We start from the raw sequence: 17,590 nt of genomic DNA, 5'->3' as shown, positions 1-17,590 counted from the left end.
AATTAGGCTCAGTTTGGTTCCTCTGAAATAAGTTCACACCAGGAAGCCAGTGGAAACGCTTCTCTCTTCCCCTTTGATCATCGGGTTTTAGAACAAGTGTGCCAGGGACAACGGTGCTGGCCGCCCGACCAGCCTTCTCACACCACACACACCCCCACCGCCCCTCCTGCTTCTGTTATGAACCCAGTACTTTTTGTATGTTCGACGTGAGCTAGGCAAGTCCAGTCTTTTTCTTTGACAGATGGGAGGGGCCCACATGATGTGATAGTTGGCTGGATGGAGCCCCTCAAGCCCCTGATGGCCTCTGTACCCACTTCCTGGCTCAGAACCTCCTTCTCTCCAGTGGGGGTGGGACTGAGAGGCCCCGGGCAGAACTGGAAAATCCCTTTATAAATTATTTTCTCACTTATTTCCACTTTACTATTTGAGATCTCATTGCAGAGATCACAACCCTTCACTCTCAACTCCTTTAGCATGGGATACATGCATTTTTTAAGAAAAACAAAATGGTGCATCCACACTTAGGTTTCCAATTCAAATTTTAAGATTATAAAATTTTTTACTTAAATTCTTTGATTTTACCTCTTTTAAAATAAAAATCCTGTTTATCATTATTTGCTTTCTCCTACAGGATACGTATGATTATTTGAGAATAATAATATTGTTATTAACAATAAGACTACTGATTGAAGTTTGACTTTTTTGCTGTTTTTACAGCTTTCTCATTGAAGATGTAAAGTTAAAATATAGTTGGAATAATTGATTTCTCTGGGTGCTTATGTCACCAACTTGATAGAGAAACTCATTTGTTTAATTTTTAAAAATTGACTGTTTTCTTAAGTTAGCTTTGCTTATGCAAAACATCCTACGTGACCCTATTGTCAAAAGTGTAAAACAAGGGACTTCCCTGGTGGCGCAGTGGTTAAGAATCCGCCTGCCAATGCAGGGGACACAGGCTCGAGCCCTAGTCAGGGAAGATCCCACATGCCGTGGAGCAACTAAGCCCGCGAGCCACAACTACTGAAGCCCATGTGCCTAGAGCCCATGCTCCACAACAAGAGAAGCCACCGCAATGAGAAGCCTGCACACCGCAACAAAGAGTAACCCCCACCCCTCACAACTAGAGAAAGCCCGCACACAGCAACAAAGACCCAACGGAGCCAAAAATAAATGAATAAACATAAATAAATAAATAAATTTATTTTTTTTAAAAAAGTGTAAAACAAGATAAATTTTGCTCCACGTGGGGGTATAGCCCAGCTGCTGAGTGCCCCACCAGGCAGCCCTGCCATGGTTTTTCCAGCAGACGCCCTGATGCTGGGCATCTGGGTTGTTTCCAGTCTTTTGCTGATCAAATAATGTCACAATGAATAACTTTATGTACATGGCATTTTGGACTTTGGCCAGCGTAGCTCTGGGATAGATTTCCAGAAGTAGCCAGTCCAAGGGTAAATGCATCTATGACTTGTCCAAGTGTTGCCCCTCCCCCAAGGGACTGTGCCGTTTTGCTTCCCAGCAGTGTTGTGTGAGGGGACTTGCCTCCACCAACAAGAGTCTGTTGTCAGATTTGGATCTGGGCCAACCTGATCTGTGAGAAATGAGATCGTCCATGCATTTCTTTTTTTGGTTGCGCCACACCGCACGCAGGATCTTAGTTTCCCAACCAGGGATTGAACCCGCGCCCCCTGCAGTGGAAGAAGCGTGGAGTGTTAACCACCAGACCACCAGGGAAGTCCCTGCATTTCTCTTTTTTTGTCTTTTTCTTCTCGACTTTCGAAGCTTTTAAGTTCTTTCGAATTATAAACATTAGTCCTAGTATTCCTGATTTTCAGTGACCACCTTTCATGGAGGTGAAATGCACGGTTACAACATGAACTTCACTATTCCACAGTGTCCACAGGTGTACAGTTGAGTGGTATTTAGTACATTCTCGGTGTCGTGCAACCATCAACTCTGTCTACTTCCAGGACACTTCTGTCACCCCAAGGAGAAACCCCGTACCCATTAAGCCACTCCCACTCTACCCGCCCCCCCGCCCCCCGACGGCACTGCTCTGCTTCCTGTCTCAAGTTGCAGATACTTTTGAAAATGTTAAATGTTACATTTTTTTTTTCCCAGCAAGTATTTTGTCTTTTCTTGCTCCTGGATTTTAAATCATGTTGAGGAAGATTCTGCTCACTCCCCAGTTACAAAGAAATTCACCCATTGTTTCTAGAACTTGTTTCATTTTTCATGCTTGGCTCTTGGATCCATTTGGAATTTGTCTTGTGTCTAGTGTGACATACGCATTCGATTTGGTCTCTTTCTGAGCGTTAACTGGTTGTCACGTTTGCTCACAAGCCCAGCTCTTCCCACCTCATCATGGACTTGGTTCTCCAGGCACGCGGGTCTGTCTCTGGGGGTCCCGTGACCCTGCGCCTGCCTGCCTGCATTTAGCCTGGGGCCTGGTGGTCCAACAACAGACTCAGAGGAAGAGGCCTAGACCCTCCTCGTTTCTCTTCTTTGAAGGGTTTTCCCGGCTGTTTTTGCCCTTCCCCCCCACTTCATATGAACTTTATAATTAGCTTGTTTAGATCCAGAGGGGGAAAAACATTCTGGTACTTTCATAAGGATTACGTTAAATTTACAAAGCTACTTATAGAGAACTGTCTTATGAGATCGTTTTCCTCTGGAACGTGGGATTTCTTCTGTCCTTCCAAGTCCAGGGTGTCTCTGAGGTACCTTCAAAGTTTGCCTCACATAGGGTTTCTCATTTCTCACTCCGTTTATACCCCGAAATGTCATCTTCTGTTGTTGTTGGAAATGGGGCATCTCCTGTACTGCAGCCTCTAACCCAATGTCTACGCAGATGCCTGGTCTCTCTGAGTGACCGTAAATCTGCTGCTTCCCTGACTCAGCGTCTGTAACATCACTTTCCCAGGCTGGAAACGTACCAAGGGATCGATCCTAGTGATGGAAGCAGGGTGGCAAAGGGACCTTCCTCTCCTCCCGCCCCCTTCCTTCCCTCTCGCCATCTGCCAGGCTTCTCACTGCGAGCGCCCCTGGGTCCCGTGCAGACAGAGCAGGCAGAGCTTGGAGAGGTGATGGGCTTGCAGGGGCGGCCGCCCCCCGGGAGGAAGCTGAGGAGAGGGGTCCTGTGGGGGGCCCGGGGGCCAGGAGGTGGGCGATGGGGGGAGGGGGGCAGCCCCCCTTGTGCACGGCAACCTCGCCTTTGGGCTCTTCCCCAGGAGGCTGGATGGGGAAGGGAAGACCCTAGCGGCCGTGTGGTCCACCCTGCGTCGTACAGAAAGGGAACCGGGGCTGAGAGAGGCCGCGTCCAGCACCATGTGCCTGCTGCCAGGCCAGAGGCGGGGGGCGGGGGCGGGGGGGGAGGGGGACTGAGGAGCGTGGGAGCAGCTGCTGGTGCACACACGGTGGCAGCACGTGCAGGCGTGTATGCGCGCGGGCCCAGTGTGGCACAGGGCAGCACAAGTCGGCCTTGTGAGGGAAGACGTGCCCCTGTGCTCCATCACGTCAGGCCGGCCTGCCATCTGTCGGGTCCCTGGCAGTCGCAGGAGGACGGGCACAAGGAGCAGACGGGGTCACCCTCCACGGCTGCGGAGCTTTATTGGGATCGGACAAGCACACCATCCTTCTCGGTCGTGGGCTCCACAGGACCCTGCCACGCAGAGGCCCACCCCCGGTGCACAGGGGACACGCCCTCCCTCTAGAAACGGGTTCAGCAGCCACCACACGAGCCTTAGGCCCCACGTGCGGAGCCGGTAACACTCCACAGCTCCTCCAGCTTCGGGAGTCGCCTCCAGGCCCGCGTCCAGGCCCCCTGCCCGGGAGCACCGCGGCCAGCTCACGTCCTGACGTGGGAAGCCCACACGGACGGGGCCCGGCGTCGAGTGAGAGCTTGGCGCTCCTGGCTCCCTTCCTTCAGGGCCTGGGACGTGACCCTGACTTTCTGGCTCTAGAAAGAAGGGGACCAGCGGGGGTTCCGGGAGAGGGGGAACGATGGGGAAGGGCCCCCCGTCGGCCCTGAAGCCCAGCTCCAGGGCCAGGAAGCCCCCCACTTCCCTGTCCAGAGGGCCTGGGTCTGTGGAGGAGGGGCTCAGGGCAGGGCTTCCAGCTTCGACACGGGGCTCTGAGGGTCTTCCCGGCTTGGGTGGGGCAGAGGGTGATACTTTCAGGGGCCGAGGGCCTCCTGGGTACGGGGGCCGGGCTGCGGCCCCTGCCCAAGCCGGCAGCTCATCTCTCTGGCAGCAGCATGAAGAATGCAGCCTTCAGGAAGCGGCCGAAGCCGCAGAGCGCGGCCACGAGCCAGTGCGAGCGGAGGCCGGGGTCGGTGCTGACCACGCACTTGAGCACATCCGTCTGGGAGGGAAGAGGGGGCAGTCAGAGAGTGGAGCGGAGAGGGTGCGGCCCGTGCCCCGCCCGGTGTCAGCCAAGTCTCCTGAGGGAATGCTCGAGGCCGTTTGGGAAGGCTTGTGGTCCAGCTGGATGGAAGGCTCCAGCATGGGACCCGACCCAACAGGTGGATTCAGACAGTGAGAGGGGAGGGAGGGGAGCCTGCTGGGCCCCCAGCCACGGGACCAGCTCCCGGCTCGGTCACCTGCTGACATCCCAGCGTCCTTCCGCAGGTGCCGTGGAGCCTGGGGTGCCAGGGAAGGACAAATCCCTTAGAACAGGAGCAGGAACTGAGCTTTCCAGAAGCCCAGTGAACGGCCACTCCTTACTTCCTTATTTCTTTCTAGTTCTGCTGAGAAATGAAGTACTATCCCTACAGCTTGACCTTTGGCCGTGGTGTCAGTCAGCGTCCTGGGTGCCCCGGTGCCCAGCCTCAGCCGGGCTCCAGGACAGGACGGCAGGATGGGACAGCGGGAGGCCCGGAGCCACGTGAACCACCCAGGAGGTGACGCCCTCCCCGCCCAGTGCCGCCTGCAGATGAGACCACGGCCCTGGTGGCCCCTCACCGCCCCCCCGTGGCTCCAATCCCAGCAGAGGGCTGAGCTCCGTCCCCCTGGCCAGTGTGCTTTGCACACCTTTGCCCACCACCCATTTTACAGAGGAGAAAACAGCTCTCCTACAGGTGGGGCTGCCCCGCTGCCCCTGAGGCCTGACCAGGTGATCGGGGGCGTGGAGACTCTGACACCGTCCCTGGGGGCGGGGGGCGGGTTTCAGCTCCGGAGTCGGGGGTGGTCAGACCCAGAGGGCCCGCACTGGAGCTGGGCTGCAGGAGCCGTCCTGGGCCGCGCAGCCCCGGCCTCGCCCCTCCTCCAGCCCCATCACCCCTGCCACTGCCGGCACTCAGGCGTTCGACCACCGCCCCCTTCCTGGCACCGCCACATTCCCTCACCCATCCACCGCGTCTCCGCAGCCAGGTCGCCAGGGTCTTGCGCACGAACTCCCCGAGGCAGTCCACGAGGGCGTGGACCAGGGCGGGCTGGGCCTGTCGCACGCAGTCCACGGCCAGCCCCGCAGCCACTGAGTACAGGGACACGACCTTGCCCCAGGTGATTCCTGCAGGGAGAGAGATGGGTGCTGGTCACCAAAGGCCACCAAGACCCGGCTCGAGGCCAGCCCGCAGGGTCACGTGGGGGGGCTGAGCCTTTCTGAGCCACACCCCTGCCATTCCGCTGGTGACTGGGGTCGACACCCGGGGCAGCCTCAACCCACAGCTCCCACCCGACGGGGAGCTCGGTCAGCTGCCTGCTGGGCAAGTCCCAGCCACCGTCTGCTGTAGGTCAGTCCTGCCACCATCACGGGTCGTCCTCAGGCGGGGATGTCTCGAGCCTGCGTTACACTCCTGCACACCTTGCACCTGCACACCTGGGCCAGGGCCTGGCGACGCCCCTGCACAGCCCAGTATCTGCTGGAGGAAGTGATGGAGCAGAAAGGCAAAGAGGGGGCTGAGCAGGTCAAGGGGGCTCAGTGACTTGGCACTGGATGTGATAAACAGGAAGCAGCTTCCATCTGCACCTGCCCCCAGCGCAGCCCTGCGAGGACAGCAGGATGTTCTCCATGTAAAGAAGCTGAGGCCCCGGGAGGAACGGCCTTCCCCAGACCACCAAGCTACTGGGGGCAGAACTGAGATGGAGCCCACCTGGGAGGAAAGACAGACGAATGACAATCTGGGGAACAGTGCTTGCCAGTCGTATAAGGTTCCTTAATATAGAAAGAGATTTTATAAATCAATGAGAAAAAGAGAGAAACCTTTCAAAAGAAATACGAACACAGAATACAAACAGCTGATTCACAAAAGAAAAAGTATTAGCAGTACACTAGACATATGAAAAATGCTCACCCTCACTGATAAACAAAGAAGTGTAAATTAAAACGAGATGTAAATTATAGTCTATCAGACTAAAAATTCCAAGTGGCAATGTGAGGATCCACGTAACTCTGCAGCCTGGTAACTGTGATGAGGAAGACAGCTGGAGGGCACCCGGCACCACCTGTGAAAGGACACAAACATGGGTGCCCCGCCTCAGTCCTCGAAGGAAGCAGCACAGGCAGGGAGGAAGCATGCCCCTCAACCCATGTTCACACCACAACTGGGACAGTGTCATAAGAGCACAAGTCAGTGCAAATAAATCCCTGTTCACAGTCGCCAAAAGGTGGAAATGACAAAACATAAAGAAGCAGTGAATGGAAATGTGGTCCAGCCACACAATGGAATGATATTTGGCCTCAAAGTGGAAGGAAGCACTGACAGGGCCACAACCTGATGAACCTTGAAAACATCACGCTCAGTGAAAGAAGCAGACTCGAAAGGCCACACGTATCGTATGAGTCCATTCCTATGAAATGTGCAGGACTGTCAGATCCGTGGAGACAGAAAGCAGACCAGTGGTCACTGGGGGCTGCAGGAGGGGGCCAGGCAGTGACAGCTTAATGGGAATGGGTGTTCTTCCCACTGACAAAGAACCTGGAGAGGTGGTGGTTGCACGATATTGTGGATGCATTCAACGCCACTGAATCGTACACTTTAAAATGGTTAATTGGGGGCTTCCCTGGTGGCACAGTGGTTAAGAATCTGCCTGCCAATGCAGGGGACATGGGTTCGAGCCCTGGTCCGGGAAGATCCCACATGCCGCAGAGCAGCTAAGCCCGTGCGCCATAACTACTGAGCCTGCGCTCTAGGGCCCGCGAGCCACAACTGCTGAGCCCATGTGCCACAACTACTGAAGCCCGCGCGCCTAGAGCCCGTGCTCTGCAACAAGAGAAGCCACCGCAATGAGAAGCCCATGCACCGCAACGAAGAGTAGCCCCCGCTCACCGCAACTAGAGAAAGCCTGCACGCAGCAACAAAGACCCAGTGCAGCCAAAAATAAATAAATAAAATAAATAAATTAAAAAAAAAAAAAAAAAAAAAATAAAATAAAATGGTTAATTGGGACTTCCCTGGCGGTCTAGTGGTTAGGACTCCGTGCTTCCACTGCAGGGGGCATGGGTTCAATCCTTGGTCGGGGAACTAAGATCCCACATGCCACGTGGTGTAGCCAATAAATAAATAAATAAATAAATAAATAAATAAATAAAATGGTTAATTGTATGTCATGTGAATTTCACCTCAATGAAAAGAAAATTTTAAAACCCCATAAATCAGGCCAGGCCACTCCCCAAACCCTCCTGTTACTGTCCCTTCCCATCTCCTTCAAAGTAAATCCAAGTCTGAAGTCCCACCTGAGCCGGCTGCTGGCCCCTCTGAGGCCCCCTTGTCCCGCCACCTGGCCTCATGCACGCTATTCCAGCCTCACCCCCAGGGCTCTGCTCGAGGTCCCCCCTCTAAGGGCCACTGAGGCCATGACGGCATCAGGTCCTGGTGACGCTGCCGTCACACCACGCTCCCCATTTACCAGCTGCTCGTGGGTGCCAGCCCTGGCGGGCTCTGTGCTGCTCACAGCTGTGCCCTTGGCACCCCCAGGCTTGGCGTCCAGCAGGTACCCAACACCACCGGGGGCAGGTGAAGGGTCAGCGTGGCAGGGCGGGGATCAAGAGAGTGAACACGCGTCCTGTGGTGCTGTGTGGAGAGGTGAGCTCCACGTGACGGCCACGTTTTACCTGGAGAGGAAAGCCCTGGTCTGGAAGGTGCCGGCAGGGTGGTCTCTGGGAGGTGGGGCTCAGGTATGTCCTATTTTCTTTGAGGTCTTTGTGTTCTTTTTTATGGAGATATAATCTCACTAGCGTAAATTCATCCTTTTAAAGTGTGAGATCCAGTGTTTTTAGCATACTGACAATGTTGTACAACCATCACCACTATCGAATTCCAGACATTTTCACCCCAAATCACTGTCCCCGGGAGCAATCATGCCCATCACCCCAGCCCTGGCAACGTCTCATCTACTTTGTCTCTATGGATTACCTGTTCTGGACATTTCACATGAATGCAGTCACACAGTATGTCCCACTTTGTGTCTGACTCCGTTCACTGAGCAAAATGTTTTCAGGGTTCCTCCGTGCTGTCCTGGTGTCGGCACCTCATTCCTTTTTACGGCCGAATAATGTTCCATCGAGTGGATGGACCACCCATCAGGAAACAAACACGTGGGCTGCTGGCCCCTCCGGCTGTGGGGGTACACGGCTCTGAACACTCGTGTGCAAGCCCTTGTGTGAACATGTGGCTTCCTTTCTCAGGGGTCAAAACCGAGGAGCGGAACTGCTGGGTCAGGGGGTGACCCCGTCAGTTACCATTGGAGAAGCTGCCGGACCACTTCACGCCCTGACTCTTCACAGCCTCACCCGTGCTGGGTTCTCTGGCCTTTTGCCTTGAGTGCCCCAGTGGGCGCGAGGTGGCATCTTGTTGTGGTGTGATGTGCGTCTCCCTGGTGACTGATGAGGCTGAGCAACTTCTCGTGCACGTGCTGGCTGTTCACACACCTTCCCTGACGAGATGCCTATTCAGACCCTTTGCTCTTTTTAAAGTGAGGTGGTCTTTTTAGTACTGATTTCTGAGAGTTCTTTATCTCATGTATTCTCTGATCTTTCCATGGTGAAATATTTTGCTCTCGTAATGAGAAGAAAAAAATGAAAACACTTGCCAACTTTCAGTTTTTCCACTGAAGGGAACTGAGAAGCGCCTTCAGCCAAGACGCAGCCGGGAACAGCACCCCCTGCCTCTGCCTTCGCGGGGGCTCAGCCACGTGGGGGGGCCACCTGGAACCCTGCCCTGCAGTCCTCGAGCCGTCCACGTCACCGGCCACAGCCAGAGCAGGTGAGGGGCCGGCCGGGAGGAGGAGGGGGAGGAAGGACCAGCCCGGGGGGTCAGCGAGTGCAAGACCCAGCTGCTTGGGAGAGGCTGCGGGCAGAGACGGGCAGGGCCGGCAAGCATCTGATGGCTGGAGCTCGCCTGGTGGCCAGGGGGCCTGAGGACCGGGAAGGCTGGGATGAGCAAGGGCTGAAGGGAGACCTCGGGTGGGCGGGAAGCGGGAGGGCGCCTGGGGCGGCCACGGGCTGGTCAGGGGGACGGGCTGAGAGCCAGCCGGCGGCAGGAGGGGTGGACCCGCAGCGCTATGCTCCGTGGAGCCTGTTTCTGCACCCCGTTCAGGCGGCTCTGAGGTCCACGGAGGTTAAGAAGCCACTTGCAGGTCACACAGCCCACGAGGGGGCGGGCGCCCCACAGCACCGGAGGGGCAGGTGGCGGTGTGGAGGCCGCCACGAGAAAAAGGTAGAGCCAGCTGGGTGGGGCGGGGATGCTTGATTGCAGACAAGTACGTCCTGCTCCGGTTTCAAGCGAAAAATCACGGGATTTAAACTGAACTCCCCAAGTGGAAGAAGCCGCGGTGCCCTGTGCCCATTCACACGGCCGCACCTTCCTCCCCGCCCCTCCCCCTCCCCGCCCTGCCCCAGACCCCGCCTCGTCCTTCCAGAACCCAGAGCCCTTCTGGGCACGTCTCCGGCCTGTCCCGCACCGAGCAAGCCGGGCAGGCAGGGGGGGGTGCTTCGTCCCGGCTGCCCGCCCCCTGTCCCTGCCCACACGCCAGCCGCCTCCCCAGGCCCAGCCGTCCCCGCCCCCTCAGTCCCAAACACCAGCCGGCCGGAGCCGCATTCTCAGAGATGACCCTTCCTTTTAAAGCCAGCCCTCGGCTCGTAAGCCAGCCGCCCGCCCACCCGACAGCGGAGACAGACACCGGTGGCCACCCGCGCGCCAGCGTCAGGCCGGACGGGAGCCCAGGGAGGGCCCAGGGCGGCTGTCAGCCCCCTTCCCCGGCCTGCCCAGGTCACCGCGAGGGCACCCAGGTCAGGACTGCCAGACGCTCCTGGGCAGCCCACGCCTCTCACCAGCCCCCTCCCTCCCAGGCACTCCCCCGGGAAGTCCTGGCCACCGTGGCCGCCGCTGGGAAGTCAGTGCCGACCCAGTGCCGCCCTGGAGGCTGGGTCCGGCAGCCGGTGGTCCCGTGTCCCTGCCACACTGGCCTGCCCACCAGGGGTTGGAGGAGCCTCCTCGAGAGGGGACAGTGCAGGGCAACACCCAGAGGGTGTGGTCAGCGGGCTGGGGGCCCCCTGAAGGGATGCGGCAGCCCCAGCCCCTCCACCGGCCTCCTTTGTTCTGCCGGTGGGCGGAGGTCCCCCATGGGGCGGGGGCTGCGGCTCGCGGCGCCCTCTGCCCCAAAGCCCTGCTGCTGTCCCAACCCTCCGATGGCTAAGCAAAGGCAAGGGGTGCTCCGAGGTCACACTGCTGGTCAGCGACAGACCCAAAGCCACCTCACAGAAGGGGCCTGTCCTCCCCAAAGCCCTTCCCACCCTCGATGCCACGTGGCCACTCACACCCCCACTCCACCGGGATGTAGCCTGGGAACACTCTGGCTCTGGGGCCCCCAAGCTCCCCCTCCCTGAGGGCTGGGACTGGCCATCCCGTCCATCACAGGGTCCCCAGGCCCAGGGCAGCGCCAGACCGTGCTGGGGAAACCTGGGTGGGGTCGGCTGATGGAGCAGGTGCTGCCCTGGGGTGGGGGCTTTGGTCACCTGGATGGCCAGCAGCGCCTGGCACCTGCTACGTACCAGGACACAGGACCGGGGTGGACACGCAGAGCAGGGGCACCAGAACAGGGCACGAGGTCACGGGTGGCGAGACAAGATCTGTGGACCACAGGGAGCCCAGCAGCGTTCCCAGGACGGGGCGTGGGAACGAGAGGGGGTTTTGGGGGATGAGTCCTATAGTTTCCTGTGAGCCTGGAGGCAGGTGTGCAGACAGGAAGCAGCACGAGCTGAACTCAGGGCGAGGGCACAAGGAGGAGAAGCAGGAGATGTCACCTGCTCCCAGGGCCCAGATGGAGGCTCGGGAGATTCTCAGGTGACTGTGGGCCAGCCAGGTGAGACAGGTGTGTCAGCATTCTCCAAACGTGTCCCGGTGAGCCACTCCACCAGGGACTCCCACTCTAGTGCAGCCCTCCCACTATGGGGGCTGTTCTGCGACTTGCCTCTGACCAACAGACTCAGGCTCAGTGACACCATGACTTCTTACGGCAAAAGAGCCTGGCGGTGCCCACCTGGGCTGCTTGGGACCTGGGGCCACGCTGTGAGAAGCCCAAGCCCCACAGGACACGTACAGGCCACACGCAGAACAGCCCCGCCCCACTCCAGCCAACAGTCACCACCAACTGGCAGCCTGCGACATGCACCCCAGCCAGGGCTTCCGGTCACTGCAGCCCCAGGACCGCACAAGAGGCCCGTGCCAGCTGCCCAGCAGGCCCACTGTCCTTGGACCCAGGGAGGGTCCCCTGAGAGCCCACCCAGCACTGCAGCCCCGGCCCTGACCCACAGACCCTGGGCCATGCCAGCAGTGTGGGCCCCCTGGACACACAGGCCTACCTCCAGAAAAGATCTGGGCTGCCACAGCCAGGAAGGCGTCGGTCACCACGGTCTCGGACTGCAGGGAGATGTTCAGCTGGCGGGCCACGTTGCGGTAGACGCTGGGCCGGATCAGCTCCAGCTCGTCCGCTGCGCGGTCACACAGGCGGGTCAGAGGTGGTCACACGGGCCTGGGGCCAGCCCACTCCTCAGCCTGTGGCCACAGCTGGGGACCCTGATCCCAGCCCTACTCCTGACCCCCCGACCTGTCACATTCCCACCCACGAGACACCACCCCCAGAGCCCCCGGGGACAAGACCAGGGAGGTGCGGTGGGCTCCCCCAGACCTGCCTCTGGGGCCTGTCCCCTCTGCCGAGCCAGCCACGCCCCCCCCCCTCCCCCCAGGGCAGAGCCGGCTGGGCCAGTGGGGCGGGAATCCCAGCCGTGCCTGATGAGTGACTCACAGCCCACAGGCGGGCGGGCAGTAGTCTGACAGGCAAGCAACCAGAGCCCAACATGGGCGTGGACCGTGCCAGCGACCCCACGCAGGTGGGGAGCCCGGCTGCCGCCTCAGAGGGGCGTCCTCGCTCAGGCCCCAGCACCATTCAGCGAACCAAGAAAAGGAGCCACTACCCGGGGCCACCAGCACCACACAGGGTCAGACCTGGGCTCCCGGGGCCAAGCGGGGGTATCTGGATGGGGCGGCCGCACTTGGCAGTGGGAGGCCCTCTCAAGGGCGCTGTCTGCACGTGTGCCCGCTGCAGCGCCCCCGGCAGTGACGTGCCCGCCGCAGCGCCCTGGCAGTGATGTGCCGGGAATCCCACACAGCCCTCGGACTGGGCGTCCCCCAACCCAGCCGCCTCTCCGCCAAAGCAAACAGGAAAATGCTTCCGACTGGAGGTCCAGGCGATAAGGGCTCCGAGTCAGCCATGGGGCAGATGCACTCCATCTAATTAATTAAGATCTGGAACCAGAGCAGGACTTAGGGGAGGCTGGCAGACGATGGGGAAGGGAGCGTGGAAACTCCCAGGGCTGGCCTGGCTGTTCCCACGTACATACCCTGGGGTCTACCGGGGACTGACCCCAGCTCGACCCGGGCCTCTTCCTGTTTGCTGCTGCCCCAGGAGCTGGGCGTCTGTGCTCAGGAGGAGCTGGAGGTACGCTGGGGGCAGGGAGACAGCTCCAGGCCATGACGGGTGGGGAAGGGGTGGTCACGCTGAGCAGCTGCAAGGGCGGATGCTTTGGGGGTCCAAGCCATCTCCCTCCAGGGTCCCCTTAGCCATCTCGCAGGAACTGAACCCCAGGGACTGGCCGTGGTGAGGCCGGATGCTGGAGAAGGGCCTGAAGGCCTGGCCCCTGAGAGGGCCAGCGCAGGGCACTTAGCTGGATCTGCTCCTCCAGCCCAGGCTGGAAGCATCCCAGGCTCTCCGGGTCTGAGGTCACAGTGCTGAAGGGACAGATACCGGCCCGGTCTGATTAGCAGAGCCCAAAGCAGGGCTTTTCAGAAAGTTCAAACAGTAGGGACCCCGGGCCCAAGGTAGAGGCAGCCCCGAGCCCCTGCTCGCAGGCAAGGAGATGGAGCTGGGGGCGGGCAGGGTCGCAGAGGAGGCCGGGACAGAGGCAGGACCTTCTCCTGGCCACTCCAGGGGCTCTTGGGAGGTCAAGACACCATATTCACCAGGACCCTCTGGAACGCTCCCCCAGTGTTGTCCCCACAGCCCAACTGGAAGAAATGGCTTGGGCGCTGACCTCAGGGGAGTCCAGGCACTCTGGGCCTTTGGCTGATCCCCCAAACCCCGCTTGCTCCCCTCCCCTGAGACCCAGGCGGGACACCGCCCCCCTGGCAGCCCTCTGCAATGGCCCCTCGGCATCTGTGTGTCTCCCCCCGACCCCAACACTCCTGTGCAGGCCAGGTCTACGCAACCCTGCCCCCAGGGTCCACACAAAACAGGGGCAAGCAGACACGCAAGCCAGCCTGAGAAGGGGAGGGCATCCCCTTTCACGGGGTGCTCCCTCCGACCAGGGCTCCTGGGCCAGTCTCTCCGCACTCTGCCTGGAGAGCCACCTGGTCAGGGCTCCATCTGCGCTGCCACACCTCCCCGTGTGCACACGCGGGGTGGAACTGTCACACTGGATGGGGCAGGGCTGGGCAACCTCAGTCCCCGTGGAGAGGTGGGCTGACTGAGTCAGCTGGGCCGGTCCCTCCCTCTCTGGGGTCCTTAGAGAAGGTGGAGACAGTTACCGGGCTGTGTGTGACCCCAGAGTCAAGTACCTCCAGGTGTCCACTCAACAAGCCGTCCAGGTGAGATCTTGGGCTACCCAGCCTCACGGTGGCTCAGCTCTCCTGGGGCGCTAAATTTCACAGGGAGCCCTAAGAGGCCTCCAAATCAAGAGAAAAGAGCAACCCACGGCAGGATTTGAGCCAGTAACTGCAAGGACCTATTTTCCAAAACAAACATCAGGACACGTGGTCCGACAAAGGATTTTTGTGCCCAGCTGAGTACAAGGGTCACTCGGAAGTTTAGCCACCAAAACATCATTCTTCCCGGAGCTGTCTATTCTTTATTGCCAGAGTGTCTGAAATCCGGGCTGAGCAGGCAAATGCGGGAAGGTCTTTGGCAGTGCACAGGCGAGCCTGAGGGGGGAACTGCAAGAGTAGGGGTGCTGGAGGGATCATCGGTCTGGGTGCGCCCGCCTTGTGCGCCGGGTTACTCAGGGCACCCCGGACCAGCCCCCTCCCTGCCCCAGAGGGGAGACCGAGGCCCAGCAGGGGCGGGTGCCGGCGCGGTCACCGGCGGGCGGGCCCGTGCAAGGACAGCTGTACCCCGAGGCGCAGCGGGGCCGCCCCGCCGGCCGGCTTTGGAGGGGAAGCCTGGGATCCCCCCGCCCGCCGAGGCCCGCACTCACCCAGGCGCAGCAGCACCCCGCACACTTCGGCCAGGCGGCCGCCGGGGGCGGGCGTGGCGCGCTCCGGCGCGCTCCAGGCGAGGCCGGCGCGCAGCAGCCGCGCGTGCACGAACTCCCGGCCGAGCGCCTTGGCCTGGGCCACCAGCTCCTTGTCGGTGGGCGAGCGGTCAAAGGCGTCCATGATCTCGGCGGCGAAGACCGAGGAGCGCCGCAGCACCTCCATGGCGGGGACGCGGGCGGGGGGCGCCGCACCTGCGGGCAGAGGGTGCTCAGACAGGCCCGCCCCGCCGCCCCGGCCTGGCTGGCGGAGGGGAAGGTCGGCCGCGCGAGGAGGGCGGGCAGCGGGGCGCGGGCAAGGGGCGCGGCGTGCGCCTAGATCGCGTGCGTGCGCCGGGCCGGAGCGCACAGGGAGGCCGGGCCGGCGCGGCTCCGGGGAAGGGCTTCGGCCAGCTACGGGTAAGCGTTCCTGTTTGTGCCCCAAATCTTTAAAAGCGCGGTGTCACCTTCTTTTAGATGCCGAACTCAATCACAAAGATCCCCACGGGTGCCGGGGATAGGAAGGACCTCGGGGAAATGGCGATTGGCTCTGGGGCCGCCGTGCCCGCGCTCGAAGACGAGTGCGCGGGCGGCGGAGGCGTGGGCGGGGGGGCATGGCCCGACCTGCTCCCAACCGGCGGCAGCCGGGACCCCGGCCCGGCCCAGCGTCCGGGGCCACCACCCACCTCCGCGCCTCGCCGTCCTCGGTGTTTGTCCCCGGCCTCGCCGTTCCCATGGCGCGGCCCGCCCTGCTCACCTCTCCCACCGCATGTCTCGGGCGCGGGGGCTGGGGAGGAGTGCTGGCCTCAGTATCTGCTGGCCGCCGTCTCCGCAGATCTGGATCCTTCCATTCAAACTGGCGAGGACGCGCGCCCCGCCCCGGCGCCCGCCCTGTCCACGCCCGAGCCGGGCTGGAGCGCTGAGGGCGCGGGGTCTCGGGCCCTCCGGGGGCTCCGGCGGCGTCGTCGGGGGCGAGGGGAGTGCGGGCAGCACAGCGCAACTTTCCGCCGGCGAGAGGCGAGGCTTGGGGCTTTGCCTTCTAAGGGAAAGGCAACCCCGGGGCGGAGCCACGGCCAGAGCTTCCCCACCGCCTCCCCGCTTAAGGAGGACCGAGCGAGTTCCCGGTATGCGCTCAAGGAGGACCACGGGGCAGGAGCTGTCCCCCACTGTCCCAGTGATTAGAACCTAGCTCTGGCACCAGCCTCCTGGATTCACACCCGGCTTCATTATCGTATTGATTCCTAGAGGTTCTTTATATATTCTGGATGCTGTGTCCCTGATCTTACACATGGCTTGGTATTATAGATGGATACTTGGATTTGCATTGTATGGAAGGTATTGCAAATATCTTCTGCCATTCTGTGGTTTGCTATTGCTTACATTGAACAGGAGTTTTCTCAGTGAAGTCCAATTTATCAATCTTTTCTCATGTTTGTGCTTTTTTATTAGGATATTCTCCCGTGTTTTCTTCTGGAAGCTTAATTGTTTTAGCATTCACATTTAGATCTATGATGGATCACAAATTAATTCTTATGAATATTGTGGTAGGGGGTCAGAGCTCATTTTTTCCATATGGATATCCAGTAGACCATCATCGGTTATTGACAGGGCCATCATCTTTCCACTGAATTGGAGAAGAGTCCCCATTATATTTTGTTTTTTTGTTTTTTGGTTTTTTAAAATTAATTAATTAATTAATTAATTTATTTATTTATTTATTTACGGTTGTGTTGGGTCTTCGTTTCTGTGCGATGGCTTTCTCTAGTTGCGGCAAGTGGGGGCCACTCTTCATCGCGGTGCGTGGGCCTCTCACTGTCGCGGCCTCTCTTGTTGCAGAGCACAGGCTCCAGACGCGCAGGCTCAGTAATTGTGGCTCACGGACCTAGTTGCTCCGCGGCATGTGGGATCTTCCCAGACCAGAGCTCGAACCCGTGTCCCCTGCATTGGCAGGTAGATTCTCAACCACTGTGCCACCAGGGAAGCCCAGAGTCCCCATTATAAACCAAGTGTCTGTGTATGTGAGGATCTGTTCTGGACTCTTTTCTATCCCACTGGTCTATTTCTCTATCCTTTTTTTTTTTTTTTGGCATGTGGGATCTTAGTTCTGTGACCAGGGATCGAACCCATGCCCTCTGCCTAGGAAGCACAGAGTCTTAACCGCTGGACCACTAGGGAAGTCCCTATTTCACTATCCTTGAATCAACATCTCTATCCTTGAAACAACAGGATGAACCCACTTGCCTTAATTCACATATATACAACACTTCACCCAATAGCTGTTGAATACATGTTCTTTCCATGTGCACATAGGATGTTAAACAAAATAGACCATATCCTGGGCCATGAAGTCTCAACAAATTTCAAAGGATTGAAATTATACAAGTGTGTCCTCTCTGAATTAAACTAAAACTCAAAAACAGGAAAACTATCAGAAAGCCTCCAAGTACTTGGAAATTAAATATCACACTTCTAAATAATCAGTGGGTCAAATAGTAAATCACAAGGGAAGTCGTAAAATATTTTGAAGTGAACTGCAGTGAAAACGTGACATATCAAATGCCGTGGGATATAGGTAAAGCAGTGCTTCAAGGAAAATTTATAGCTTTAGAAGAGAGGTTAAAATTAATGCTCTAAGCTCCAATTCAAGAAGCTAGAAAAAGAACAACAAATTAAATCTAAAGGTGAGAGGAAATAAAAATAAAAGCAGAAATTAATGAAACAAAGCAAAAAGCAGGGAAACTCAACCAAGCCAAAAGAGATTAATAGAATGGATAATCCCCTGGAAATAATGGGTAAAAAGAAAACACAAATTCCAATGTCAGGAATGAAAAAGAGGACATCACCACAGATACTACAACCATTAAAAAGCTAA

At 58.4% G+C, this 17,590-nt stretch overlaps 1 protein-coding gene across 12 annotated transcripts; it reads right to left on the bottom strand.

Annotated features, from left to right (window-relative positions):
* Positions 1–3,589: 3,589 nt before the first annotated feature.
* Positions 3,590–15,792, bottom strand: BOK (BCL2 family apoptosis regulator BOK). Of its 12 annotated transcripts, none has more exons than XR_009504354.1 (8): positions 15,476–15,787; positions 14,683–14,934; positions 11,797–11,925; positions 10,987–11,064; positions 6,290–6,440; positions 6,089–6,150; positions 5,671–5,981; positions 5,427–5,505 (listed from the first exon to the last, which is right to left on the bottom strand). XR_009504354.1 is itself a non-coding variant. In XM_059929175.1 (6 exons), exons 2-6 carry the CDS (start codon positions 14,903–14,905, stop codon positions 4,172–4,174), a joined length of 744 nt encoding a protein of 247 aa, XP_059785158.1. In that variant the 5' UTR covers positions 14,906–14,934; positions 15,405–15,776; the 3' UTR covers positions 3,590–4,171. The 12 variants fall into 12 exon arrangements, 4 of the variants coding, with proteins under 4 accessions (XP_059785158.1, XP_059785157.1, XP_059785160.1 ...); XR_009504355.1 differs by having other exon boundaries at positions 5,671–5,854; XR_009504350.1 differs by lacking the exons at positions 5,671–5,981; positions 6,089–6,150; positions 6,290–6,440 and adding exons at positions 7,845–8,049; positions 8,351–9,702 and having other exon boundaries at positions 5,418–5,505; positions 15,476–15,792.
* Between the last annotated feature and the right edge of the window lie 1,798 nt (positions 15,793–17,590).

The sequence above is a fragment of the Balaenoptera ricei genome, chromosome 7, assembly GCF_028023285.1.
Source record: "Balaenoptera ricei isolate mBalRic1 chromosome 7, mBalRic1.hap2, whole genome shotgun sequence".
NCBI classification, from domain to species: domain Eukaryota; kingdom Metazoa; phylum Chordata; class Mammalia; order Artiodactyla; family Balaenopteridae; genus Balaenoptera; species Balaenoptera ricei.
The sequence above is the reverse complement of the archived record's forward strand: the minus strand, read 5'-3'. Positions and strand labels throughout refer to the sequence as shown.